Here is a 27,918-nt window from a genome sequence, read left to right as displayed (position 1 = left end):
CCATCCAAGAAATATATTACCAGCTCCAAAACAGTAAAAAGCTTGTAGATCCCTGTGTCTCTTAGTCACGGAGGGAGTCGACCATGTGCCGCGTGCACAGCATCCTACAGCAATAACAGCAGGCTTAGGAGTGTGCAAAATTATATCTATATTGAGATGGTAAAATATTGCTTTGAGAACTAAACGTTGTATAACATCCAGATTTTTGTGGAGCTTTAGAAAATCACAAATTAGACTATCTGGATATTTCACAGAAATGCCAAACAGTTTTTATTATGTATAGAGTGAAAAACTTTTCTGTTTTTTGGTCAATGCTTTAACGTAAGGTTGTTATGGCAGAGAGGCCTGACTACAGACTCTGAGTGGGGGAAATTGCTGAATATTCTGGCAAATTGCATGAAACACAATGAAAGTTGTCTTGACACGGAAGCCTGAGGAACTTGACTACGGACAGACATTACAAAATTCCCATAAGAGCCTATCCCAGCTGTCATTGGGCGAGAGGCGGGGTACACCCTGGACAGGTCGCCAGTCCATCACAGGGTTGCACAGAGACAAATGAGACACACAACCATCCATGCTCCTAGGGACAATTTAGAGTCACCAATTAACCTTACATGCATATTTTTGGGTGGTGGGAGGAAGCCAGAGTACCCAGAGAGAAGCCACACATACACGGGGAGAACATGCAAACTCTACACAGAAAGGCCCCAGCTGGGAATTGAACCTTGAACCATCTTGCTATGAGGCAACAGTGTTAACCACCACACCACCGTGCAGCCCGTAATATACACATATTGTATATAAACATAGATTTTAAAATAACCTGTAATGGGATACCATAAAAAAACATACTCTGAATTAATCTCTTACCACGAATGAGCGCTTTCCTATCTGCAAACATGTTCTGTGCTGTAAATCAACTTCTGTTGCTCACCCGTCATGACGAGCTTGGATTTTGTACCTGAGGAATACACCATGGAAATGATCAAAAACTAACAATATGGTAGTATGTTAATACTGAGAAAACCGGCATATATCATCAATGTATTGTTACCAGAGTTCCAGAAGGTTCCCAGATCCACAAGGTATCAAGAAGCTGCGAGTCGACTGTCCATTTGATAAGGGGAAAGCAGTCTGAATGCACCTGAAAAAGCACAAAATCACATCTGATTTCCATATTTTCACTTGTCAGACAGCATTTTAGAACTAAGACAATGAATACAGAGGGAAACAATGTTATAGCATTATTTTAGTTTCATCAGTACTCCACTTGAAAATGCAGTCAGACAGTTTGTTTTTTCTTAAACTAAACAGAAAAATTGGGGAAATGATTGATAACACATGTCTGCAACAGAAATAGCTTTTTTTATGTATGCTGATTGATCTCAAGCATGAAATTGTTGTGTCTAGTTATGTCACAATGTAATAATAATAATAATAATAATAATAATGATAATAAACATACAAAGCAATCGACATAAGGGTTTTACGTTCAGATAGAGGTAAAGTAAGACTGGTTTGAGAAATATGACTTATACCCATAAACTGTGTTTCCACGACCTTCAATTCAACCTGGCACACTGTGCATATTTGGCAGATGTCTGATTGTTTAGAATCCCATATCACGAATTTTGGAAGGTCTCACTTGAAACACATCTGTTTGCCATGGAAGTCTGCATGCAATTGTCTGTTTCATAGAAAGTATGACAGCTCAGGTATCTTTGAAATCTGACATAAAACAATCTGTTTCACATCACACCAAGCACATCTGTTTTTGAACACGACAAATCCATACTAATATTTGAGACAACTAGTCTTCAAAGTCTTTCACCCATACTGATGTTAAACTTGAATTATACAAATGCAAACTGACGTTGAAGAGCACAAAGGTCTTCTGATCTGATTCAGAAACATCCCAGAAAATTGTGTTGTTGTACACGGAAAACAAATACATGTAATTATAGTTCATCATCATTTTAACTTGAAATTTATGTCTTCTACTTTATTGGACTGACTAACTCACTATCTGTATCCAGCTTACAGTCAGAACTGTAGCCTACTGACAGAAAAGGATGCTGAACCACAAAAATGATTTTCAACATAGTAATTATAACTTTAACATGTTATGGCACCACCAATAAAGGTTGTAAAATATCTATTGACAGTCGAGGTTAATGAAATAGTTTTAATATCAAGGTGCTTCCCCTGGCTATATAGCTGCAGGTACGAAGGTTAAAAAGCTCGTACTTCACCACAGTTTAATAAGGTGTACTGAGTATGTACTCTCCACCAGACTGCGCACGCTCGGTGCTTAGCAACGTATAACTGACGAGTACGGAGTAGTATTTCCGGCGTAGAAGAAGATGTACGCGCCTGAGATTTAATTACTGGTAGGCACGCTTGGGTCGGTACTGTGTTATGTGGCTTGGCTCGTAGACTCGGCAGAGCTACCAGCATCTGTTTTTCATTGTCTTTGCTAATGGTGCTAGGTCTGGATCTGTATCGGCTTATGTTTTCATCCTCAGCTAAAGATGTGAAGTATATGCTTGCTAACAGGAGCTAGCTACACCAGGATGAATGAGGTAACGGTAGCTACAATGTGTAAAGCAGGGACAGATGTAAAGTAGGATGGCAAATTAGCAATAGCATCCAGTCTAAAAGGCTCAGATATCACAGGGCCAAGCTGAAGAGAATGAGAAATGTATTATTAATTAAATGTTTTGCCCTTTAAGCGCTTGTGTTGATCACTGAATTGTATGTGCCAGTTACTTGTGTTTAGCTCACTTCACATTCTGCTGAAACTGTCTTACTTCAGCTCCGTTTGCTCTCAGGTTTATGTCGGGGAACAGAAGTGCTTTCACAGTCTATATCCAACAAGTGCCTGCCCTTGCTTGTTATTTCCTGGTTTCCACGTGGTTTAAAATATCACATCAGGATATGTGTTACTCACGGACTCTGCTCATATTGTGACCATACTTTAAGCCTGAAACATAGACTTGCCCATCACATGAAATATATATTTCATTACTAATCTGATAGGTACACCAGATCAGCGCAGAAAAGCCAGTAAATACATTAAAATAAAATCTAAATCGGTAAGTAACAAATCAAAACAGGTAGATTTATCCAAAAATAACGCTGTTACAAATGTTCCGCTCAAAACTTTCTACATAGAAACAATATACAAACAGTTTACTAGTAGAGTGTCCAAGATGGCTCATAATGAATTTTTAGACTTTCTTTTTAAGAGGTTATCGAAAGAAAATACTCTGTCAAGTATTGAGTTGAGATGCCCCAACAGAAAGCTAGTGATATAACGATAGAGGACACCTTTAAACTAGATCACTTAAACACAGCAACAAAATCCTCATCTTGCATCACCATCACAGTATTAATGTCGTCTTAATATTGTCAATATCAGCCAACCCATATCAGCTCATTTGTTTAAAAAAAAAAAAAAAAAAGTGTGTATGAACATTTGATAGCAACAACTTATAACAAGTCCTCCTTGCTAGATAAATGACTTTTCCACATTACTCTGCTCCTCAATGTTTGTGGTAATGTAAATGTTGGATAATTTGTGTCTTCAAACATTTGCATCATTTGTTTTGTCATTTTTGTTTGGCTATGAATGCAGGGTCAACTTACCACGAGATAAATCTGTCAACATTTAAAGACCAAGCATGAGCAGCCTGGATGAAGACCAGCGAGTTTCTCCTCGTTGCCGTGACAAAACAACAGTCTTTGGGAACTCATCAGACATCCATGAGCTTGCCAAGCACCCTCTCCAAGGCCTACAATTGGCATCACATGCAGTGCTGGAGAAAGCACAGCAGAATGGCAGGTTGAAGTGCTCTAAATGTGGAGGATCAAGGATGTTCTTCTGCTACACATGCTGCTCATTAGTGGGTGTCAGCAATCAGGAAATTCCCTTAATCAAGGTCAGTAAGGGGTTAGGACTCACTGTGTTCTCCCATTTCTACTAAATGTTGTGGCTTCATGTGGTGGAATGTGCTGGATCTTTTATGTGAGATCCATGAAGTGTATACATGGTGCGGGTGAACTTTCTATTTGACCTAACTACATATTATTTGTTTTGCTCAGCTTCCTGTGAAGATAGACGTCATTAAGCATCCCAACGAAACCGACGGCAAGAGTACTGCCATCCATGCCAAGATTCTCGCATCCAGTGATGTCACAATATATACCTACCCCTGCATTCCCGAGTTTGAAAATGACAAGGTTAGGAGCTGTTTTCATTGTAATTATCAGTGTGAGGTATTACTTGTTGTGGCTCGAATTAACATTTATATTCCCGGTCCAAAGCTGAAAAGGCTCAAGATACTGTGGAAACTACTAGTTACATTTTTCTAGAGGCTACAATTGGATGTTTTTTTTTCTTCCTCCAAACTATTCTGCATCAAAGAGTCTCGGTTTACTTTCACACTCCTCTTATTATTCATATTATCAAAATACTTACAATCTCTTTTTCAGACAATTGACATTTTCAGCTCTAAGTGTAGGGATGGGAATTGATAAGATTTTTACGATTCCAATTCCATTTTCGATTCTGCTTAACGATTCGGTTCTTTGTCGGTTCCCTTATCGATTCTCATTTGGAGAAAAAGGACAACAAACCGGTCGATTAGCATCAACTTTGTTTAGTTTAGAAGTAACACGAGTCATGACCTTACAAGCCCAACAACGGTGAGGTCCACATTCGTCTATCATGGCCTGGGTAATTTAACTCTTCCCTGCTCTGGTGAAAGGAGAAGCTGGAGGTAGACGTGAACTGGGGGTAGTACCACCAGCCTCTGGCTCTGAGCCAGTCAGGCTCTGTCTCTCATGATTTCATCTAAATGTAATGCCTGAGAAGGCATTCATTTAACCTTAACCGTTACTAATAGCAGGTTTTACAAGGAGGCAAATGGCGCTAACATGATAGGCAGTGTTTGTTTGTTAGTTAGTTACCTGCAGTGTTAGCCGAGGACATGCTAACGTTGCTAACGTTGCTGGGTTCAGATTCACCAACGTTAGTCCGGAGCGGATCGAAAACGTGACATTCATTCATAGTTATTGCATGTTGGTAGTATTTCCTCCCTTTGGTGAAATATTCACTTTGCAAGTTGCCCTGTTGTCGTCTTTTTTAGGATTGTGTAATCAAACTTTCGAGCGTTTGTACCACTTGGGCGCCATGTTTACTGTTGGCTGCTGGCTGCATTGGACTCGCCACGCAATGTTGCGTGGTGACATCATTCGCGCCCACTGGAATTGATAAGGGAATCGTTTTGCAAAATCGCCAAACGATTCCAAGGAATTGAAAAACTGGGAACCGGTTCTCAACAAGAACTGGTTTCAATTCAGTTCAAATTCAAAAATACTTTATTTATCCCAGAGGGAAATTAAAGCTGCCGTCGGCAACTTTTTTTTAGTCATATTAGCTTGAACTGTCATGGGATTCTGAAAGTAGAATATTAAATAGGCTGTTTAGGAAAAATCCCGAAATCTGTAGCTCCCTCTGAAGCCTGTAATCGTGCTCGCAAAAATCGAGCGCTCCCGGCTGTTTTTAACCAATTACGTTAGGGTGGAGGAATCCTACCTGTCAATCACAGCTTGTGCACACGCTGCTGAGCGTGAGTCTGCCCCAGCTTGTGTGCGCTCACACTGGTGTGAACTCACGTGCACAACCTCGTCCACAGAGGGGGAGGGGTTTGGGGGGCGATTCGGAGCTTGTTAGAGGTTGGGAGAGGGACCTGAAAGTTGTATCAGTTCGAATTTTCCGACTTTAGACTCGGAATTTTGAAAACCTGCCAACGGCAGCTTTAAAGGGATACAAGGTAGTTTAGCGGCAGTATAGCGATCTCTATTGGTCAACCTGAAATTCTACACTGTCGTAAAAATGCCCACCTTTGTATTATACACATCCACTAACTAAACATTGTGGCGAATGCTGACGTTGTGTTATTTAGTCAGTGCAGTTAGGTCATCTGATTCACAAGTGTAGACTGCCCACGTAAGATACTATAATCAGAGATTTTCTGAAGAGAGAACTCAAGATAATATGCTAGAATACTGTTGCTGGAGGAAGTGGCCGGGGACAGCTCATCTGGGTTTCTCTGCTCAGGCTGCTGCACCCGCGACCCGTAAGTGCCAACATCGAACATGTCATATTCAGTCTGTGAAAGGCAGAATATGAAACGCTTGGTGTTGGCTCTTCAACGCAAGCAAACACATAGCCTACAGCTACAACTAGCATACAGTACCTAGCTAAGTGCCGTAAACACAAACGACTCTTCTCGCACATCACTTCAGAAGCGGGTCGCTCCTGCCGAAGTTACATATGGGATTTTCAGCATACAGACCCCTGTTGGGAGCGAGACAGGCTTCATTCGCTTACCATTGACTTGTTTAACCTTTGGTAAACTCCTGAAGGCTATAATTTTAGGTGAAAATGCTACCTAGTGCCCCTCTAAATGTTGATGTAACTCAATTAAATCAAGGAGTTATTATAGATGCTCCTCTGTGTTTTTGAAAGGATCTATAAAAATAAAAAAAATGTATTAAACGGACACCATGGGCACAGGACAGATATGCTTTGTGTTTTAGTTGAGCTTCAGTTAAGCAATATTGGTAAAACTGGTTGTTTTAAAGCCAAAAATAAACCATCACTGACTCCTTAAACAGAAGAAAACACGGTTTTAGTGGACTGAAGAGAAGCAGTCGTGGGCCGTGGACTGTTGGATGAAAGTGATATTCAGTGATAGATCATCACTGGACAAGGAGTGCCGTACTGTTGTTTGCTGCAGGTCCTCTGTAAAGATGGCAGCTTGAAGGAAACAAGCTCATTTCCACAATCATTGATGATGTGGAGTTGATGTCGGGTAAAGGACCGGGGGAGATGGCAGTCGTCTCCACAGTTTTGTTATTCCATTAATCAAAAGGTAATTTTTCAGGATGATTACGAATCTTCAGTAAAGACATATCAACTCACTGACATAGCCAGCAAACAGTCGGGGTCTGAATCTGGTTTAAAAACGTATGGTGTCCATGACAAGGCTCCATCCTACAAAGCTGATCTGTCATCTCCTTTACGAGAGTCTGATGAATGAACCTGAACAATGAAAAATTTGTTTTTCATTTGTGAAGTTCATGCCTCAAAGAATTCAATGTGTCATAAAAGCCAGGGGAGCTACAACAAAGTACTAACTGATTATTTATTTATTTATTTTTCTATTTGATTCATGGTTCCATAATTGTTTCCTCTACTTCATCTGAAAAAGTGAAAAAAAAAACTAACTCCAACGCTATTATAGAACAGACTGTTCACCAGGCTTCCCAGATTTCAATCCAATTGAGCATCCACAGGAGTTGTTGATACACAGAGATCCCACTTTGCAACCCACAGGATCCCAAAGATCAGCTGTCCTGCTCTGTCCTGTGTCCTAACCAATGTAGTCTATTCCTGCTGCTCATTGACCTTGTAAGCTAACTCCATGCACCATATTTGCTGTATTTATTTGAAGTGCATTTAAATTCTAAATGCAAACAGCTGCTTTTGAGTCACACCGTGAGTTATTATTCATTACATCCACTTTGTACGTGCTTATTTTTCAGCATTATGTACTCCCATTTGTTCAGCATAACTAATTCTCAACTTCGATTTATAATGTGGCTGTTTCCAATGGTTCTCCCGCCTGTATTTTAGTTAGCTGGGTGATCTCATGTTTTCAATTTTTCAGCTTCATAGGACTCCAGTCAAACTGTTTCTCTTTCACGGCTTCTCAAATTTAGCCGTGTATAAATCATGGCAGTAAAGAAACAACATATGTTTGAAATTCTTTTTTTAACCCTAGACTTTGTGTATGATGGACCTCCAGTCAGCATGTCTGCTCTCTCCAGGTGGTGTTGGTGTTCCCTGGCCCAGGGGCCGTCTCAGTTCAAGACATGATGCAGTGTTTGCGTGACAGGAGGAACAACAGGTCGCGTGACTCCTCTGATGAACCCTGCGCAAAGAGGCTGAAAAGTGAGGAAGTTCAAGGTGCCACACACACTGCCAAGAACCCAGAGTCAGGAACTCCAGATGCAGCAAAGAGCTTGGAGTCAAAGTGTTATCCCCTGCAGAGGGTGGTCTTCATCGACAGCACGTGGAACCAGACCAACAAGATCAGCACAGACGAGAGGCTGCAAGGCAAGTACTCTGATAATTGGTGATTAGTCAAGGCAACTTAATTTCACATGCAACTCTGCTTTTATGTGAGTTCACTCTGTTCTTGTCTGCTTTCTTCCCAATGCTTGTTCTCATCCAGGTTTGCTCCAAGTAGAACTCAAGACGAGAAAAACGTGTTTCTGGCGCCGTCAGAAGGGCAAACCAGACACTTACCTTGCAACTATTGAGGCTATTTATTATTTCCTCAGGGACTTCCACCAGGATTGCCTTACTCAGGAGTACAATGGAGAATATGATAACCTCCTCTTCTTCTACTCCTACTTGCACTCAGTTGTCAACAAAGCTAAGGCATCTGCTGGAAAATGCTGAGGAAAAACTGGAGTTTTGAGACTGAACTGTGGCCAAGGAGCAGATCTATATGCAAGCTCTTGTTTTATGGTTTAGCAGGTTTGTATTTTAGAAATAATACCGTGACTTCAGTTTGTATAAAGGTATGCAATAAAACAAAAAGTAAAAAATTGGAACCATATGTGAGTTGTTTGATACAGTCAATGTAATAAATACTCTGACACGAAAATCATACTTGTGCAACAAAGACAATGGCAACTGAAAACTGGGCAAAGTTTTTCTTCAGTTTTTTCTGAACAAAAATAGCTCCATCTTGATCATTATATTAGGATGGTTTAAGTTATTCTGATTATTGAGCTTTGCTGATTATGAAGAAATGCACTTATAGCTGCAAGATGTGTGGATTCCTTGGAATTTGAAGAAAAAGAAAATTTAAATAATTTATTCGTAATCACTGACACCTTCACAATAATTTCTAACTTGTATACCACACCAAAGAAAAAAAGTACTTTTCATGTTTTTACTGAACACACTTAATAACTGGACTATAACAGCTTTCACAGGACCTAGAGATGCATGAAGATAGAAAAGGACACAAAAGCTTTAAGACACACGAGTTCAACCCACAGTAAGAAACTGCCTTCAAATGGAGCAAGTACAAGATAGTTTCAACTGTCTTTAGATGTTTGCAAAGGACAAAGTGCTTTTCTGAAAAAGGTTAATATCAAAACGCCTGCAGAAAGAAAAAAAAAAAAAATCTGTCAGATTTATGTAAAACCTCAATGAGATGTTGAAACATGAACTTTAGAGGAATTTCCAATTGGTACGTCTTAGAAATACTGATGACCTGAAATCACCATTGTCAGAACAAATGGCCAAAAGTTCCTTCTCATTGTGATGTCTCAAAAGCAGCTGAAGGAGGTTTGAGTTGCCAGAATCATCTCGCCTGGACTAAAAGTAATTATCAGTGTGTTCAATGTGGACATGAAAAGTCTGAATGTATATGCAGCGTCTGATTGCATTTGTCTTAAATAGGAAGTTAGATAAAGTTAAGATCATTTGATGAAGTTTCACACACACATTCTTGTATCAGTATGGCTGCATTCCAGCAGGCATTTTGTCTTTGCTCGTGGACGTTCGGTACATTTAAACTTTAGTTACCTGTAATTCAATCCAGTTATAGTGTACAAAGAAATGGACTTGAAATGCATTTAAATATTTTATTTACAAATCAATAAACATTTGTTCTGGAGTTATGCATGTCCCCAATTTTAAAAAGAATTCTGATAATCATCTCCATATCAATCTTGGGCTACCTACGCACTGAAACTCATTCAGATCCATTTACTTGTTTCTCTGAAAATACAGGACTTTAAAGCTGGGTGTACAGTCTGATAACCTGCTTTTTGTACAGAAACACAATGAGTGGCATCTAGTAGAAGACCTCTCTGATCTTGGCTTGCAGGTTGTCACATGTCTTCTTGGCATCTCCCAGCAGCATTGATGTATTGGGTTTGTAGAAAATGGGGTTATCTACAGCAGCGTAGCCCACGCCCAAGGTACGCTTCATCACTATCACCTGCAGTAAAGTTTAAAAAAAAATATATATTAATGTGGTCACTCTCTGTACCAAGATACAATAAATACAGAAACAACTGGTTAATCAACATGTCAGAGGTGTATATAATAACGCTAGAGGAACCTGTTTGGACTTCCACACTTCCAGGACAGGCATGCCAGCTATTATAGAGTTGGGATCTTCTTGTGCTGCAGAATTCACTGTGTCGTTGGCTCCGATGACCATTGTCAGGTCCGTCTCTGTGGGTCGCAAACATTTACAAATTTAAAAACAAAAGACAGAAACAATCAAGCACAGGCACCACACCCATCTTCCTCTGTCAAACAGAACCATGTGTCCTAGACGTCATGCTGGTTGCTGAGACAACAGCTGCTGTCCATATCACATGGCATGTCTAAATATCCACACAAGCTCACACAATTCTGCTCCAAGTGTAGATGAAATGTGGACGTGTTTAATACACAAAAATTGATCTCGTAATTCTATCCGACACCGTCCTGCCAAAGTGATAACCATGTCACAATAAAAATAACAGCTAGAATTTATTTTAAAAAGAGTTTGCCTGGGAAGTCGTCATTGATCTCGTCCATCTCCAGGACAATATCGTAAGGAACACCAGCTTCAGCCAAGAGGACGTTCAATTGACCGGGCATACGACCAGCCACTGGGTGGATACCAAATCTGTGGGAGAAGATCAAAACCTCACTGCTTCGTGCTGCTCGTGTTGTGCGAGGGGTAAAAATTCACTCGTCACTTTCTAAACAAGTTTATAGGAGGAGGACAGAGAAGCAGAAGTAATTGTGTTCAAAGTAAGGTACAGCATGAGTGGGGGAACTCACCTGACAGACTTGCCTTGTTCCTTCAGCATCTTCACCATGTCTGCAATTGGGTACTGGGCTTTGGCTGCACACAGACCCCAACCTAAACACAAATACAGAAACACACAGCTTAAAGAGAGCACTCTTATCTTATGATGTGTTTTTTTTTAGCATGTCGAGATTTCCCCCTCAGATGTTTGGGTGTTATCCAACAGCATTTCATACACTGGATTTGTGTTTTTGACAACCAACTGAGTTATTGTCCATTGTTCGATAGAACTGTGATCCAGCAGAAAGACAAGACCCATTATTCTCTTTTTTGTGCTCATCTACCACAAGCCCCCCACCTTATTAAAATAATTGCAGTTCAATTTTCAGAGATACATTTTTCAAAGGAACTTAGGCATGGATTTGGTACATTTGGGACCCCTGCGTGCAAAGAACTATTTTGCTTGGCTGTATGACCCCCGTTAAACCCTGGTGGACCTCACAGAGTTCAGCGTTACCCCTCGACGAATTTTGTGACGGCAGTCACTCAGAACCCGTATCTTCCAAGTCCCCTGACAACCGGAGCCTTCTGTTTCCTCATTGCCGGGCTTTGTTGTTGACAACGCATAGAGAAATCTTGAGTCTGGACTCAATAGTTCCTATGACTTTTCCCTGTTTCTCTAATCAAACCAGCATGTTGGAACGCACAGCTGTCTTCACGTTGGTCAGGGGCCATTGGAAAACTGCAATCCTTGTATCCAACATATTCGGAGTGGTCCCTCTTGCTTGAGCTGCTAAACAACTCCTCGGCTGGAAGACAGGTCTGGCTTTCTCTTTGTAATTAATCAAGATATGGTCATTAACGTAACTATCATTTATTTTTATTTTTTTACTGCATGTTGACAGATGATTGTAGGATTATTCGTGTGCACGATACCCCCTTGTGGTTCCCATGTTTCACCATCCAGATTATTTCCAAAGGATTTCAGCTTTTCCATTACTGCTGTTTTGATCCATATTCTGGTAAAGTAGTCATGCTCAACCTTTTGTCAAGTGAAGTTAATCATCAAACTCTTCTCTTGTGGGGTTTTTTCCCAGGGTCATCTTCTTGTTTTTTTTTTTTTTTTTGCTATTAGGGTTTGAAATCATCTCCCAAAGTTCTCATCTGGGCAAAATATCAAACCCAGCATTGACTGTGGTATGATTTGAGCTACACAAAATGTTTTTTTTTTTAATGAAAAATTATCTTTGCACCACAAAAAATAATGTTAAATTGTCCTCCATTTTTTCTTCTGATACATTGATGGCTAAGAGCTAATCTGTGGTCTTTCTATCTATGTGTAGATTTTGTTAGCTGCACTAGTCCATTAGGGTCCAGGGCGCTGCCTAAAAATTTGTGACTGTACAGATCACCAGCTTCACATGAACCACTAAACCTAAGCATGGGATGCAAATGCGATTCTAGGAGTATGTGCACAGCCCAGTTTAATATGAGACTGCGCAAGGAACTTTGCCATTATCCACAAATTTATCCACAACTAATGGAACTGCTAACGTGTCCCAGTTCCAACTGGTTTGTGCATGTTGAAACGGTAAAGTGGGTTTAACTAGCTTTGGCTACATATCATGAAATTATTCCATTTAAACACACACACCCACATATATATATATATATACACTGAAGCCCTATGTAAAATTTGATCGCACATTTCTTTTCATGATGTCTTTTGAGTCCATGTCATTTACAGCTAAAGACCACAAAAATCTTCAGACCCCTGTCGCCTGCTTTCAATCTCCATTTGAGGCTTCAGCCACCAACCTCACACACCCGAATGTGTTTATGCATTTAGCAGCTTTTGTCCAAAGCAACTTACAAATGATATGTGTGCATGATCATCTTGTTTTTCTTATCGAGGGGCGGGTTTGTTGATGAGAAAGTTACTTCTGTTTTTTTTATCTGTATGTTTTCACCTTTTTGACAAAGTCGGCCAAAGAATGCCAAGATAATTTCGGTAGAAACTAACAATGAAGTCGTATTTCTGACGTTCATTATAAATACCCAGCAGACCCTGTCCGTGTTTGTCGTGCTTCTGGCATCGTGTGTACCTGGTGTGATGATAATGCTGTGGGCTTCTTTGATTATGTCAACAGTCTGGTCCACGTTGACCTCGGTGTGAGTGCCAACAATCTCCATGGGTTTCCCGCCTGCTGTGGAGGTCGTACCGTAGCCACCCAGGATCACATTGGGCAGCGAGCGGTTCATAGCCTTGAAGAGGGAGAGGACATTCACTAAAGTAACTCCCCCAAGGGTTAATCGTCTTAATTCATGCCCATAGCGGGAAATATGCATCTACTCACCACACACATGATGTATGAAAGGATGGCACCAGAAGAGCCAATCAGGGCTCCTACAATTGTCATGAGATTGTTGTCTAGTAAGAAGCCTTCAGCACAAAGAGCCCATCCTGAGTAGCTGTTCAACACAGTGATGACCACAGGCATGTCGGCACCCCCGATGGCTACCGTCAGTGTTACACCCTGTTAGACCGGGTTGAGGGGAGGGGACCATTCCAGCCACACAGTCCAGTAAAACAATCACCTCTTTCATAAACTGAGTGCAACAATATTCAGTCGACGCCAACATGGAGTTAAAATAAAACTTTTTGGCCGTCTAATATAATGAAATAATAAATGTTACCCACTGAGTAAAAGTCAGTGACCAAAGTTGTTCCACATAAAAATATGATTTATCTAAGGTTAATGGTTTAGCAAATTCCAATCCAGTAATTAAAAAAAAAAAAAAAGAAAAAGTTTTTATAAATACATTGTTTTGCTCAGCAGAAAATAATCACATCTGTTACTCTTCATATACCTTTGCTTCATCTGCTAGCAACTAATCTAATCACGGAAACTCACCATAATGGTGGAAAGCCCAGACACTCCCATCAGACACCCCATGCCAGTACCATAGGTGGAACTGAGCATAAAGGGCACCATGCCTCCCACGGACGCCGCCATCAAACCAGCGTTTAACATGTGTCGACCAGGCAGCATTAGGGGAGCAGAGCTTAGGATGCCTGCATCCAAAAGAAATTTCAAAACGGGCAGAAGTTATTGTCACTCATTTGTAGGGATAAAAGGACATAATTGAGAACATAAAAACAAGTAACCACACTTTTCCCCTAATCAGTGTCAAATGTCTTTGAACCCCAAGACTTCTCTGTGGAGGCCTTTAATTCAATTTGACCGAGAGAGACGCTGCCGCATCCACAAATAAGCCAACAGCCCCTCCACCAACCACAGCCATGCAGCCACTGCCCTGCCCGCCACATAACAAACTGACACATGCACACAAAGCTCCAATCTGGGCCTGGATTTAACAGAGGATCTTATGCTTATCTAGATGAAAGGGACAATCAGGGCAAGAGGACGTAAAGCTTAGTGCGTCTATATAGATTTTTGTGACTGTCAAAAGAAATGGACAGCCTGTATCACATGAGCAGCATCTATACGCACAAGTATTCTGCAAATGCTATGAATATATTTAATTTGTAGTTATTACCTTGAAGCTTTCCATAGGCCACCAGCGATCCACTGAAGGTGACCCCTCCAATGTAGGTACCCAGATAGGCCACAGTCTTGAGTACACCTGCGGCTGGGTGAGTGTCCAGGTGAGGGAACTCAATCATGTACTCAGCCACGCAGGTGAGAACAGCTGCCAGCCCCACGAGGCTGTGAAAGGCTGCCACCAGCTGCGGCAAGTCTGTGATTTCAATACGCTTGGCAATGGTGAGACCTACAGTCGAGACATCAAGATAAATACAGAAAGACAGATTTAAAAAAAAAAAAAAAAGGGGTGGGGGGGAAACCATTTCAGTGAGTTACTGCATATGGTAATGTCAAACACCAGAACCAAGCTTGTTTTTTTTTTAAATACACATTGCCCAACTGCAGAAATCATTTAGTAAAAACAAAAGCTAAAGAGCTAATGGTTATGAGGCGCACACCTGTTTCCTGTTATGTTCCCTGATCTTCAAAGCAAATCTAATGAGCACGAAGCTAAGCATTTAATCGCGTTTTCTCTAAAACATAGTGACACCAACACCGAGTACACCCCATGCACCTTTGACTGTGTGTGCATGCATGTTGAGAACATCATTCATCATTCTGTTTCTTAAATTATGGTGACTGACGTTCTGTTATGAGTTAGCAAAAGAAAATCACTCCCCCAAATGACTGCAGCAGGCACATACAAAGTTATTAAGATATAACTCCTTCCTGATGTGGTCTTGTAATTTTCTAAATAAGCTGTTGGACTTCAAAAGGAGCGATGCCCAAAGTTAAGGGGAAACTGAAGCCCAGAGGTTCCTTGTCAGCCACAGATCTCCATCACATGATAGCTAAACATATGCCTAAGGGCTTTAGTAGTGGACAACAATACTGTTCTGAAAATAAATAAGGCAGTGCTGAAATGAACAGTGTCAGAGTTAGGGCTGGGCGATATGGATCAAAAGTCATATCCTGATATATTTAGGTTGAATATCGATATACGATATATATCCCGATATTTTTTCCGCAAAGTGAGAGCTGTGAAATGAAATGCTCAGTCAAACCCAAATACGAGTAGTTTTATTGAAAACTCACTATAAAATGTAAACATAAACACTGTATAACAAAGCTCGTAAGGTGCACATTTAAATAAAAAAAAATATCTCATATCTCTAATATAATAAAATTAGCCTATAAAATGGGTAAATCTTTTGAGGGCAGCATTTATATATAAAGAGATAACAAAAAAAAGTGCTCAGTTTAAGAAAAACGTTTTTAAACAGCTTGAAATTACCCGTTTCTTTTTGTTAACTTAATAGCTTATCTGAACAGTCTCAACCAGTTGCACAAGGAAAAGACTATAAACTCAATAAACATGTTCTTTTTTTTTTCTTTGATAAACAGTAGTGCTGTCTTGAGGTAGACATTAGAAGACAGACAAGCGTGTCCTCCTTCATTTAAAGATTTTGTGCGAGAAAAACCAGCCTCAGTCAACGGCATCGTCTTCAGAGATGCTCTGTGGGAGGTCACGATATTTCCACTGCAGCTAAAAACCCTTTCGGAGGGTGAACTGGTAGCTGGTACCAAGAGATACTTTTTAGCCAGGTGGCTCAGAATATACTCAAATATGCTCCACTGCACTCACCAATAGCCAAGTATAGTCTGTGACCGAAGCACTGCATCCTCAGCCACTCGTTCAGCTGAACCGCTTTGACGATGTTGCTCCCGTTGTCGGTTGTTATAGCAACCAGATGCTTTTCTTGAAGTTTCCAGCTTGCAATTGAGTCCAGCTGTTTTGTTTTTGACAAGCTGTTTTCATCTCCCAGTCTTGCATGAAGTGAACTGTCACGCTCATATAAGGTTGACTCGTCCTGCTTGACCATATATCGCTGGTCAACGCAAAATGGGTGACGTTAGCGAGCCGGCCCGCAACGTTCTGTCTGGCTTCACTATACATTTGCGCGGCAGTGCTTCTCGTGCAAAATTGTTGCGACTGGGAAGCTCGTATCTCGGGTCCAGCTTTTTAGCTCTTTGAACCCGACCTGTTCCACTGTTGCAACAGGGACCATGTCTTTGGCAATGTGAAAGGACACCGCCTTTCTTATTGCACGCCACTTGTCGCTTTTCTTCTCATACGGCACACAGCGGGAAAATGAAGCTTGCAGTGAGCTTTGTTTGGGGGCTGGAGCTTTGTCAGGTTGGGGACGGCTTGTGCCTGGGGCTTCTGCAGCGCGCAGTTCCACACACTCTTCATATTGCACTTTGTGCCACATTTTTAAGTGATAAAAAAGATTGGTAGTGCTTCCACCACTGGCTGCAATGTGCTTATGGCACTCCCGAGTCCCTACATATAGCTTGGTTTTGTTGCTCGTCTGACAATTTGTATCCGAACCATCTCCAAATGATTGAGCCACTGATTTTTCTTTTACCAACCAAGGGGCTCTCCTCCGTACGCTCCGCAGACGTTGTTGCCTTCTCCATGTTTGTTTAAGAGTGCCGGAGTGTCCCTCCCCTCTCTGTGCATGAAAGAGGAGGGGCGGAGCCGGAGCGAGGGAAGCAGTGCAGAGAGCTCCGATCAATGGCTTGCCTGAAGCAAGTATTACAGCTCAAATTTGAATCGATATATCTTTAATATCGATATATCGCCCAGCCCTCTGCAGCACAACAGTCCCATCTTTTAGCTGTTTGACAAGAGCAGGTAAGCATGGAGACACCTACCCAGGGTTCCTCCAGTGGCCATGGCCAGAGACATCTGAGACAGCAACTCTGGTGACGGTTTGAGGGCACCGATGGTGGCAGCCAGGCCCCCTGCCACTCCCATCATGCCCAGGGCGTTCCCCAAACGAGAGGTGCGCTGGGCTGAGAGGCCTGCCAGGGCCCCGACACAGCACAAGCCTGAGCCCAAGTATATCATCTGAGGGTTTTAAAACAGACAAGTCAGACTTAAAGGTAGGGTAGGAGATCCTGGATTTTGAGTCCAGCGAAGCTGCATTTTGAAAATACACAGGTAAAAAGCCCCAACCCTTTTCTTCACTTTCCCCCCGAAGGCACGCCTCTAGAGTACATGAACGCGCACGAAGGTGCACAAGCGCTGTTCTGACAGCAAGCATCGATCATTGCCGTATTTAGTATATGCTAACTATACGTTTAATAATGCTAGGTGCTAGCCAAGCTGGCTCTAGTTTAGCTTCCTGCCAAGCTTCTGGACGTTCACGGAGCAGGGTACTCGCACAGGGAGAAGGAGGGGGAGGGAGGAGCAGATTGCAGTTTGATAGACGGCATCAATATCCAATCATTGTGAACGGTCCGTTCACAATGATTGGATACTGTTTTTCCTAGATTGTACGTTCTAGAGGCCACTAAAACTTTTCATATTTTTGTCAAAACTTTTAACTAATTGGTTGCAATGGGGGTGTGAAGAGTATTTCAAGCAATATGTAAAAAAATGTTCCAGAAAAAGATCCCCTACCCCGCTTTTAAAGCTGCCGTCGGCAGGTTTTCAAAATTGCGAGTCTAAAGTCGGAATATTCGAACTGATACAACTCTCAGGTCCCTCCCCCAACCTCTAACAAGCTCCGAATCGCCCCCCAAACCCCTCCCCCTCTGTGGACGAGGTTGTGCACGTGAGTTCACACCAGTGTGAGCGCACACAAGCTGGGGCAGACTCACGCTCAGCAGCGTGTGCACAAGCTGTGATTGACAGGTAGGATTCCTCCACCCTAACTTGATTGGTTAAAAACAGCCGGGAGCGCTCGGTTTTTGCAAGCATGATTACATGCTTCAGAGGGAGCTACAGATTTCGGGATTTTTCCTAAACAGCCTATTTAATATTCTACTTCCAGAATCCCATGACAGTTCAAGCTAATATGACTAAAAAAAAAAAGGTGCTGACCGCAGCTTTAACAAAAAATAAATAAATAAATCACAGCCAGGTCATGAAATATTCATTTTTTTTAGATCATGTTAAGGGAATTAAACTATTTAAAGGTTTGAATAAAAATTCGATTATAATACTTAAAACTGGTAATTCAGGATTGTTTGAATTGGTAATTCAAACAATCCTGCATAAAATTTGTTGACAGCTAACTTGATATTCAATAATCAAATAAATGTTAAGATAATCTTCTCTAATCACACTGAATGAACAACTAAGTTTTAAGCTTCTGGGAACACAAAATAAGTCAAAGTTGGACTCGAGCAAGATCTTATCTTTATTGTGATCTCAGACCATTCGTGTCAATAAGCATCAATAAACTTTTTACAATCTAAAAGCTGAATTGTGTAAGATCCGCACATATTTCAACAAGCTGGATACTCCTGCCAATCCCCTAACAAAAGCGGTTGTAAGAATAAAGAAGTCGAACTGCAGTTATGCTCATCGCCATTGGTCAAGGTGCAAGTGAATTGGAAGACAAGGGTTGCTTTAGAAGGGGCATTTGCTTTGACCCTCTGGGCCACTGCAGTAACACTGCAGTGCAACATGGCAGAGCAGTGACGTTTGTGACCTGCTGCTTTTTGGTTATAAACTGCTTCATTTAAGGGTATGAAAACACATTCTTTACTTTTATGTAATTCCACACCAATGCCGACATACTTCTGGTTACTATAATTTACTTCTGGTAATAGATCACCCTAAATGTTGACACCGGAAGCTTGTCGTTTCTCTTGCCTGTAAGCCCTTCTCAATCCTTTGTGGGCAAACAAGGTGTTTCAGACAGTTCAGGAGTGCAGTGTTTTCTGGAAATACAAAAATTCTTCCAAGTGTGAAATAAATGGTTTGAATGGGTAAAATAACTATAAAATCTCTACCAACACAACCTATCATCCTGAGTTACACATACTCACTTCATAGACAAGCTGTCCAGTTAAATAGTATTACTGGAATAAATGTGAGAGAGATGGCATCATGCATATCCTGTCACCTGCTCAATGTTATATCCAGCAGCCAAAGAGGCGCCGTATCCTCCAACAAATGCAGCCCCAGGCAGTGCATACAGGTAATTGTATTCAGGGGGGTCAGTAGAACGTTTGAACATGTCCAGCATCCTCTGGGTGATGAGAAAACCACCTGCGCATGCACAGAACAAAAAGAAAATCTACAGAGTCCACTTGGTTGGGTAGGCAATAAATCATAGTCTCTACAGTTATTTTTGTGATGAGTTTCAGACCAGCGATGTTGATGGAGGAAACAAAGGCAGCAGCTAGAGCAAGACTCTCAGGCAGAGAGGAGGGTGTGAGACCTCCACCCATCAACACCAAGCCTCCAACTGCAGTCAGACCTGAGAGAGGGAACAAACAGCATAGAGAAAAAAAAAACAAATGAGAAAAGAACCACTTGGACAAAGGTCATAATGTGGCCGTCATATATTGTCCTGACCTGAGATGGCGTTGGTGACAGACATGAGGGGTGAGTGGAGAGCAGGGGTCACGCCCCACACAGTGTGGTAACCCACAATCCCAGCCAAACCGAAGGTTGTGACCATCTGAGTGAAAGCTGCGTTGGGGGAGATGATGCCCAGAGCCAAACAGGTGGATACACCTGAAATGAAAAGACAGTTTGCCTACTGCTCTGCAGTTCTTTCCCCATTGTTGTCATTGGCAAAAGTGTACAGTTGTTTTTTTTCATTGTCCAAAAGAACATGGAAAAAACAAACAAACAAAAAAAACATTAAAAGTGAGGTACTTCATGAAAACTATTAGCTCATCTTGCAGAAAGGTGTTAAAGGGTTCGGATGAAGGCAACAAAAGGCTGGAAAAGTAAGCGGTGAAACAAAGAAACAGCTGGAGGAACATGTCATAACCAATTTGGTTAATTGCCAACAGGTTTAATAATAGCACCTTAGAGAGACAAGTCTCTCAGAAATTTAGCTGGGCAGAGGTTCAGCAAACTAAAAGAAAAAAAAAAAACTACAAATTGTGGAGCAATTTCAGAATCTGGAGATTTCTATGTGCAAGGAATGTGACTGAAAGTCAATACTGGCTACCTGGAATCTTCGGGCCTCGGGCAGCACTGCGTTAAAAACAGACAGGATTCTGTCATGGAAATCCCTGCATGGGCTCAGGAACACTTCGTCTTTCACAGAAATCATTGTCTGTGAACACAGTTCACCGTGCCATTCACAAATGCAGGTTAAAGTTATTTCATGCAAAGAGTAAGGAACATGTGAACAGGATCCAGAAACACTTCTTTTCTGGCCCACAGTATTTGTTCATTTAAAATGGACTGAGACCAAGCAGAATATATTTTTTGGAAAGGGTCAAAGAGGAGATGAAACATCTCCTTTGTGATCAGCACTCAGGTAAAAAGCCCGCATCTCTGATGGCATGGGTGCATTAGTGCCTGTGGAACTGATAACTTGCACATCTGGAAAGGCACCATTAATGCTGAAAAGTTTATACAGGTTTTAGAGCTAAATTTGCTCCAGTAAAGATGATGTGTTTTTCAGTTCAAAAGCACATACTGCATTTGCATGGCTTCATAGTAGAAGAATCTGGGTTTCTAGATGTTTACAGACCGTTGTTAAAAGAAGTGGGGGGTGCTACATTGATAAGTGTCCCCAAGACAACTTTTTTGAGACATGTTGTAACCATCAAATTCAAGACTTATTTTTCATGAAATGGTCAAATGTCTCACCTTCAACATTTGAAATGTTTTACATGTGCTGTTGTGAATAAAATACTCGTTTATGAAACCTGCACGTCAGTGTGTTTTTTTTTTTTTTTAACTTTTTACACAGCATCTCATTTTTTTTGGGTTGATGGAACCAGTTTTCCAAACAGTTTCTGTGTTTCATTCCACAGCATACATGAAGATTATTACCTACCTTCTGCTCCCTGTTAAGGAAGAGTCAGCCAAATTAACTTCTCTCAACAAAAGTCCTCTACGCACTTCACTGGTTACCCAATCACCTGAGATAGTTACTTGCTGCAGTAGTAATCTTAGCTTCAAAAGCTAATGTTAACAATGTTAACACAGTGTTGATTGGTTCAATATAGCTTCAATTCATACTGCAGAGGAGCCAAATCTTTTTCAAAGAACTGGAATAAAACACAATCCAAATGTCACTGAATGCAACGTTGTGCAACATGTCTTTGTTTGCATATTTGTGCATGCATTTGTGTGCTCGTGTCTGACCTGCAGTGTAGACACCAGCAGAGGTCATGGTGCGGTTGAAGGGGGAAACCGCTGCGGTTTTTTCAGCCTCCATCTCTGCAACTGATTTCTGTTTTACTGGGGCTGGGGGGACAGTTTTGGGGAGGGGAGATGGGAAAATGTTCTTGCCTTCCTAGACACGCCAGAAAACACACAAAACAACCAGTGTGAGAACACAGAGGATGTCCACAAAGTTTTTGCGTGAGAAACAGACATCAAAACTTCAGAGCTTTGCATAGTGGGAGATCTCAACTGGATGGTGGGAGCACTCACAATACAAATACAGGGGCTGCACACGAGATTATGCTGAACAAACAGCAATCATGAAATGGTTAGCAGGGGTTTTGAAAGATAAATTTACTTTTAAGCGGTATGAGTAATGCTTAGTTTAACAAGGGGTAAACTGATATGTCCTATTGAGGTTGCATGCTTTCACTGCCATAAACAATGCGTCTGAGCCAAAATTCCTGGAAAAGTATATTCTGAAACGTTCATAACATTCTTGCTGGGATTCAACTTGAGCCATTCCAAGCCAGGAATGGGTTTTTAGTACCCATTTGGCCCAGTGTCTTAGCTTGACTGAATTGGATAGTTCATGTTGAGAGGGAGGGAGGGAGCGATGCCAGTGGAGAAGCAGCCAGTAGACATTTGCAGCAAATTAAAACCAACCTGCATCACAAGAGTCCCACGGATGACATGGTCAATTGTTCCATAGTCAAATTCGTCTGTGGGCTCATAGTGGAAGTATTCTTTGTCTGGGCTAATGGCCTTCAGCAGTTTCAGGATGTTGTTTGAATACAGAGTGCTGGCCTGGGTGGCCATGCGGCTAGGGAGGTCTGTGTAACCGATATGTGTTACTCCCTTGTTAATTGCAAAAAGAAAAGAAATAAAAGAACATCTGTAAATTTTCCACAGTGGAGAACAAATCAGGCACACTTCTTTGTAATCATTTAGAATTTCTTTTGCACTTAAAAGCAGGCACAAACCTCACCTTGTGAACGTACAGCTCTCCAGGCTTGGTGGTCTCAATGTTGCCCCCAGCCTCTGCAGCCAGATCCACCACCACAGAGCCATCCTTCATAGACTCCACAAACGGCTTTTTAATCAAAACAGGAGCCGTCTTTCCTGCATGGGAACAAGTGAGATCCATCAAACTTATCTCAATTCAACCACAAATCAGAAAAAAAAAGATTCTTATCATTTACATTGGCTTTAATTTAATTGCACATGGTATACATTTTCAAGCTCTGTCAGACATCCATTTCAGGGCTCTAATGCATGAAAAATAAAAATGGGATGTTGCCAATTAGGGCTAACAATGAGGTTAAAAAAAATGGAATTATAAACAGGTGATGTCAACACGGGATTCTGTGTTGACATCACATGATTGATTACTTGTGGGAAACCTTTGTCAAACTCTACACAGAGTTACATTCACAATGTCTACAAATTTAACACACACACAAAAAAAGAGTCTAGGTCAAATTCTCTGGGCTTGATGAAGCCTGGGATGGACCATCACACAGTGGAAACATGTACTGTGGTCAGACCAATCAGAATTTAAGATATTTTTTGGAAGAAATGGACACTGTATGCACTGGACCAAAGTCAAAAAAAGTACCACAAGTCCAAAAGCTGTGCTCTGAAATGGCATGGGGTTGTATCAGCGGCCTTGGTAAAGGTAAATTACACTGCTGTGATGTCAGCATTAATGCTAAAAAGTACATAGACATTTCTGAGCAACACATTCTGCCTTTAGGTCGGCATCTTTTTCAAGGTCATTCGTGTATTTTTCAACGAGACACATTATAAAAGATAAAGTCATGCCTGCTGAAGAAGTGGGTAAAGTTACTGGACTGGTCTTCTGTCTGTAATCCTGACATGTCCCCAAAAGAGAATGTGGGGAGAAATTTTTAAGGAAAAAAAAAACAAAGGAGCATCAAAAAAAAAAAAAAAAAAAAAAAAAAAACTATTTTCTTTTTATTGGTATACTAAATGCCATTAAGGTCTCAATTTGTGATTATTCACCAACATGCTGTAGGAAGGCTTAAAACTAGCAACTGAGACCTTAAATTTGTTTTATGAAGTGGGGTCATTTTGTCATTGGCAATAGTCGGGGGAAAAAAAAAAAAAAAAAAGAGGCTCCATACAATCTAAAATCTTCTAAAAACCAGAAGTGTTGCTCCAGATGGCCATTAGTGAAAAATAAGGTTCAAGGCTGTTCTCTACTGGCTTTACTTCTCCGACCAGGAAGCTTCATTAACCCCCACTTCCACATGGGGTTTATGTGGAGTGAGTTTGGAACACATTTTGCCCCCTAGTGTTCAACATAAGAAAAGGTATTCGTGGATGGATGCAAAACTAGTGTTTTTGTCCAGTTTTAGCAAATATAAGCATAAAAGTTTTTAACATGGTCAGGATTTTTGCACACATATCAGAGATACCCATAATACCAAAACTGCCACCTGATTTGCATATATACACAAAGCCAATGTGGAAACAAGGAGCGAGACCACCATGGTAACCATTAATTGCCTCCTACACAACCAGAAACAAAGCAACATTAACATTTACTTGATGGTTTGTCATCTGACTTCTGCCCATCTGACATTGTAAAAGATTCATTGTAATTCCAGGTAGCTTTATCAGTTCAATCTTATTTATAAAGTACCAGCTCATCATAAAAAAGTTCTTTCATAGTAAGATAACAGACAACTGTTTTCTATCACGTCTGTCATTTGTCTCAGGGTTTTTGTGGAAAAAAAAAAAAAAAACAACCTTTTGATCAAGCTCTAAACACTCAAGTAAAAAGACAAAAGTGGCATCAGTGACTGTGACTGACCTGGAATCAGGGCAGTGCTAATGACAATGTCGACCTCTTTGCACTGCCTGGCGAAAAGAGCGAACTCTGCCTCGATGAACTCCTTTGACATCTCTTTGGCGTAACCTCCGACCCCCTCGCCAGACTCTTTGATGTCTACTTCCAGAGGCTCTGCCCCGAAAGACTTGAACTGCTCCAGAGCTGCTGGCCTGACAGGCGAGAGGCAGTCAGCTTATCGTCAGAACCGTAAAGCATCAACACAAAGTCTGCAGTGTGAGATATAAGGTGTTTTTCTCCTCTCATCTTATACCTGGTGTCAAATCCTCTGACTATGGCTCCCATTGACTTGGCTGCCCCTGCTGCTGCTAAACCAGCAACTCCACCTCCAATAACCAGGACCTGTGTGCAACAGAAACATCCATATGTACCAGGAGGAGACTCGATGCACGTTACAGATTAAATTAGTCAAAGAAAACGTTACAGGAAGACGGAAATCTGTCATACTGACTTGCAATCTAAACAGCAAGTTACCTTAGCTGGAGGCACTTTTCCTGCAGCTGTGATCTGACCAGTGAAGAACCTTCCAAAGTGGTTGGCGGCCAGAACCACAGCCTTGTATCTACAAAACAAAAATCCAAACCACATTTGCTGAAACCAGACAATTAAGAACATCTGCATGCATATGAATTTGTACGTTGAGCAACAGGTCTGTTTACCCTGCGATGTTAGCCATGGAGCTGAGTGCGTCGTAGCCCTGCGCGATGGTGACTCTGGGCACCTGGTCCATGGCCAACACATTGCTCTGCCTCTCTGACAGCTTCGTCATCAGCTCTTGGTTCTGTGCTGGATAGATGAAGCTCACCAGCGTGGACTTGGGCTTCAGAAGTTCTGTCTCACTCAAACTGGGGGCTCGAACCTGAAGCCAAAAAAGCAAACAAATGAACAACAAAAAAAAAAAAAAAAAATTACAAGTATGCTTACATGAGACGATTATCTACTAAGCAGACAGGTCGTGTGTACAACCTTGAGGACCAAATCTGAGCCCAGGGCTCCCTTGACATCAGTAATGGTGGCTCCTGCATCTCTGTACATCTGGTCGGAGAACTTGGATTCGTCTCCAGCTCCACTCTCCACCTGCACCATGAAGCCCTGTTTGACCAGCGCCTCAACCCCGGCGGGCGACAACGCCACACGACGTTCATTCTGCACAGTCTCTTTTGGAACTCCTACCATCAGGTTCTTATAGGGCACACCTGAACACACAATCCAGCTGTTCATTAAACCTGCAGCTCATTAGATTGTTTTTATAAAAACATGAACATTTTCAGATGAGTATTAAAACCTTTGGCACAAAAAAAAAAAAAAAAAAAAAAAAAAAAAAAAAAACTGACAAATAAGACCGTTTTTATTCAACAACATAAAGGAGCATGCGTGTGCAGCTAAGACTGTGTGTTTGGGAGCAGCGTCGGGTTGCATATTTCTCTCCGTACATGGCACGGTGACCTCGCCACTCTGGTGACATAAGTAGCAGGTGATTGGAGCCGAGCCACAACACACACAGAGAGGCCTGCACTCTTACAGACGCACTCAAAATTCAAACTTAAAAGCTCCCAGTAACTCATAAAACTCTCACAAACACTCTGTGGCATGTTCCCTGTGAACTGACTGCATAAACAAACGTCTTTCAACAGCATCTGCCAGACGCCAGTTAGGATTTGACATGTCACCTTTAACTGACCTCTCAAATGCTCTTACATGTTAGCACAGGTCAGCGAGCGGAGCAATCGCTTCCTTCACATCAGCTTTCCCTATTTTGGGAACCACTCAGGCAACCTGCTACAAACATTTGACGATCCGTGGAGTTTTCCACTCCACCGGGCCAAAAGCAAAGTGTCCTCGGGTGAACTCTTACGTTCTCATTCCACAACTCAGACACAGAGGAAATCCAAACCCAGAGAGAGCAGCTGGCCGTAAATACTGGAAGGTTAGGCAGATAAATTTTATTTGAGCTGTGATTTTCCTACCTTTGGAAGCCTTTTGGTCCCATAATACAGGGAAAGTCCTAAAATTCCTCCTTCCCAGTGTTTTCTGATGAACTCTTCTATGGGACAAAGTGAGACAGGAGCTGGAGATACACCGCAGGAGGGTCGACATGGCCTCGAGACACCTTCTGGCTGTTGACTGTGAACACAAACAAGCAGAGATCGATGATACGTTGACACTACTTCTGCATCTGCTGTCAGATAACACAGAACATTTTGATCTCCTCAAGTAGGTCCTGAATCCCCCAAGTCACACACTGTCTGCACTACCAAGGCCTACAGACAGCAGAGTGACATTTCAGCTTTGCAGGACACAACACATAAGGCCCAGGCTGGATTACAGACAACGGGCTTGTTCGCGAGATTTGAAATTATGACGGCACAAAAGGGAAACTGCGCCAAGTCTGGCCTGCTTGCTGGGAAGTGGGCAGAGGACTCAGTGCTCAGATGACACGCTGTTGGGCAAGAAGAGACAACTCATGGCTCCAACACACAGCTTCCTGCACAATCAAAACTGGGCAAAATTTTACATGTATTGGCCTTTCATAAAAACACACAATGTCAAGAGAAAAAACATGTGAAAGAGTAGTTTTTTTTACCATTAATTCACCAAATCACAGACAATCAGTATCCTTCACTCTCCACCTTTCACTAATTTGTTATGATGAGAGACTGACCAGTGTTGTCATTTTAAGACTTGCCTTTCAGATTCCCAGAAAGAGCAGATAAATGATTCAACTCCACCCCAGCAGCAGGGTCACCAGTGAGACGTCCAACCCAAAAACCCCTTCGTCTGCTCACAGAGACACACTCGACCTTCCTTAATTTCGATATCACTGCTGCTCTATTTATGTATAAATAGCAAGCCACGTGACTTCACCCATGACCACCCAAGAAGCAGATAAACTCCTTGTTAATGATGCCGAAAACCAGTAATACTTTTATCTGAAATACATTTTTACATTTTAAATGAGTACAAATGCAACCGTGGATTGTCAATTTTGGGTTTTTCTTCTTAGAGTTGATGTAGTTTGTCTTCTGAACACAGGGTGTCGCCAAGGTGACAGAGAGATGAGGAAAAGTTGTTAAATGTTGGACGACCATGACTATTTCTTATCACACTTATTCACAAATTTAAACTACTTTCACGTCTGTTTAAATATATTCCAGACGCTTTTGTTTTCAGCATACATGAGACTTAGAGTCAGGTTATAATAGCTGTATCTATGTATGTATAAGTTGTCGGATAAAAATTTGTATTTGTATCATGGTTAAATTTATATTTATTGAACCAGGAAATAATCCATTGAGACAGATAATCTCCTAATATCCTGGTCAGGAGCATAGACGTGGTCAGGAGGACTCACTACAAAAAGGTAAAATTTAGTAACTTAGTACATATACATTAGACCAAAATATATGTATGTATTAAAAATATAGTTAAATAGTT

At 41.4% G+C, this 27,918-nt stretch overlaps 2 protein-coding genes across 4 annotated transcripts; one reads left to right on the top strand and one right to left on the bottom strand.

The window, feature by feature from the left end:
* Nucleotides 1-2,348: 2,348 nt before the first annotated feature.
* Nucleotides 2,349-8,747, top strand: dtwd1 (DTW motif tRNA-uridine aminocarboxypropyltransferase 1). 2 transcript variants are annotated; one of them, XM_075477854.1, is made up of 5 exons: nt 2,349-2,393; nt 3,641-3,944; nt 4,108-4,245; nt 7,903-8,191; nt 8,310-8,747. In XM_075477854.1, exons 2-5 carry the CDS (start codon nt 3,687-3,689, stop codon nt 8,537-8,539), a joined length of 915 nt encoding a protein of 304 aa, XP_075333969.1. In that variant the 5' UTR covers nt 2,349-2,393; nt 3,641-3,686; the 3' UTR covers nt 8,540-8,747. The 2 variants fall into 2 exon arrangements, with proteins under 2 accessions (XP_075333969.1, XP_075334059.1); XM_075477944.1 differs by lacking the exon at nt 2,349-2,393 and adding an exon at nt 2,401-2,585.
* A 977-nt stretch (nt 8,748-9,724) lies between these two features.
* On the bottom strand, nt 9,725-27,293 carry nnt2 (nicotinamide nucleotide transhydrogenase 2). Of its 2 annotated transcripts, XM_075477728.1 has the most exons (22): nt 27,170-27,293; nt 26,451-26,607; nt 25,450-25,679; nt 25,143-25,342; nt 24,958-25,045; nt 24,737-24,825; nt 24,448-24,635; nt 22,597-22,730; nt 22,275-22,466; nt 21,588-21,738; nt 19,830-19,991; nt 19,621-19,731; nt 19,375-19,520; nt 17,171-17,366; nt 14,466-14,699; nt 13,820-13,980; nt 13,262-13,441; nt 13,010-13,169; nt 10,937-11,018; nt 10,660-10,778; nt 10,221-10,336; nt 9,725-10,097 (listed from the first exon to the last, which is right to left on the bottom strand). In XM_075477728.1, exons 2-22 carry the CDS (start codon nt 26,578-26,580, stop codon nt 9,951-9,953), a joined length of 3,216 nt encoding a protein of 1,071 aa, XP_075333843.1. In that variant the 5' UTR covers nt 26,581-26,607; nt 27,170-27,293; the 3' UTR covers nt 9,725-9,950. The 2 variants fall into 2 exon arrangements, with proteins under 2 accessions (XP_075333843.1, XP_075333757.1); XM_075477642.1 differs by lacking the exon at nt 27,170-27,293 and having other exon boundaries at nt 26,451-26,816.
* Between the last annotated feature and the right edge of the window lie 625 nt (nt 27,294-27,918).

This window comes from Odontesthes bonariensis, chromosome 1, assembly GCF_027942865.1.
Source record: "Odontesthes bonariensis isolate fOdoBon6 chromosome 1, fOdoBon6.hap1, whole genome shotgun sequence".
Lineage (NCBI taxonomy): Eukaryota > Metazoa > Chordata > Actinopteri > Atheriniformes > Atherinopsidae > Odontesthes > Odontesthes bonariensis.
Note: the sequence above shows the minus strand (reverse complement) of the source record. Positions and strands in the feature narration are given on the sequence as shown.

Coding starts and splice junctions, on each gene's coding strand:
- dtwd1 (XM_075477854.1), top strand. CDS start 3,687: ATGAGCAGCCTGGATGAAGACCAGCGAGTTTCTCCTCGTTGCCGTGAC. Junction 3,945..4,107: donor AGGAAATTCCCTTAATCAAG/GTCAGTAAGGGG, acceptor TGTTTTGCTCAG/CTTCCTGTGAAGATAGACGT. Junction 8,192..8,309: donor CACAGACGAGAGGCTGCAAG/GCAAGTACTCTG, acceptor GTTCTCATCCAG/GTTTGCTCCAAGTAGAACTC.
- nnt2 (XM_075477728.1), bottom strand. CDS start 26,580: ATGTCGACCCTCCTGCGGTGTATCTCCAGCTCCTGTCTCACTTTGTCC. Junction 22,467..22,596: donor GAGAGCTGTACGTTCACAAG/GTGAGGTTTGTG, acceptor GCAATTAACAAG/GGAGTAACACATATCGGTTA. Junction 10,337..10,659: donor GATCAATGACGACTTCCCAG/GCAAACTCTTTT, acceptor TGCGACCCACAG/AGACGGACCTGACAATGGTC.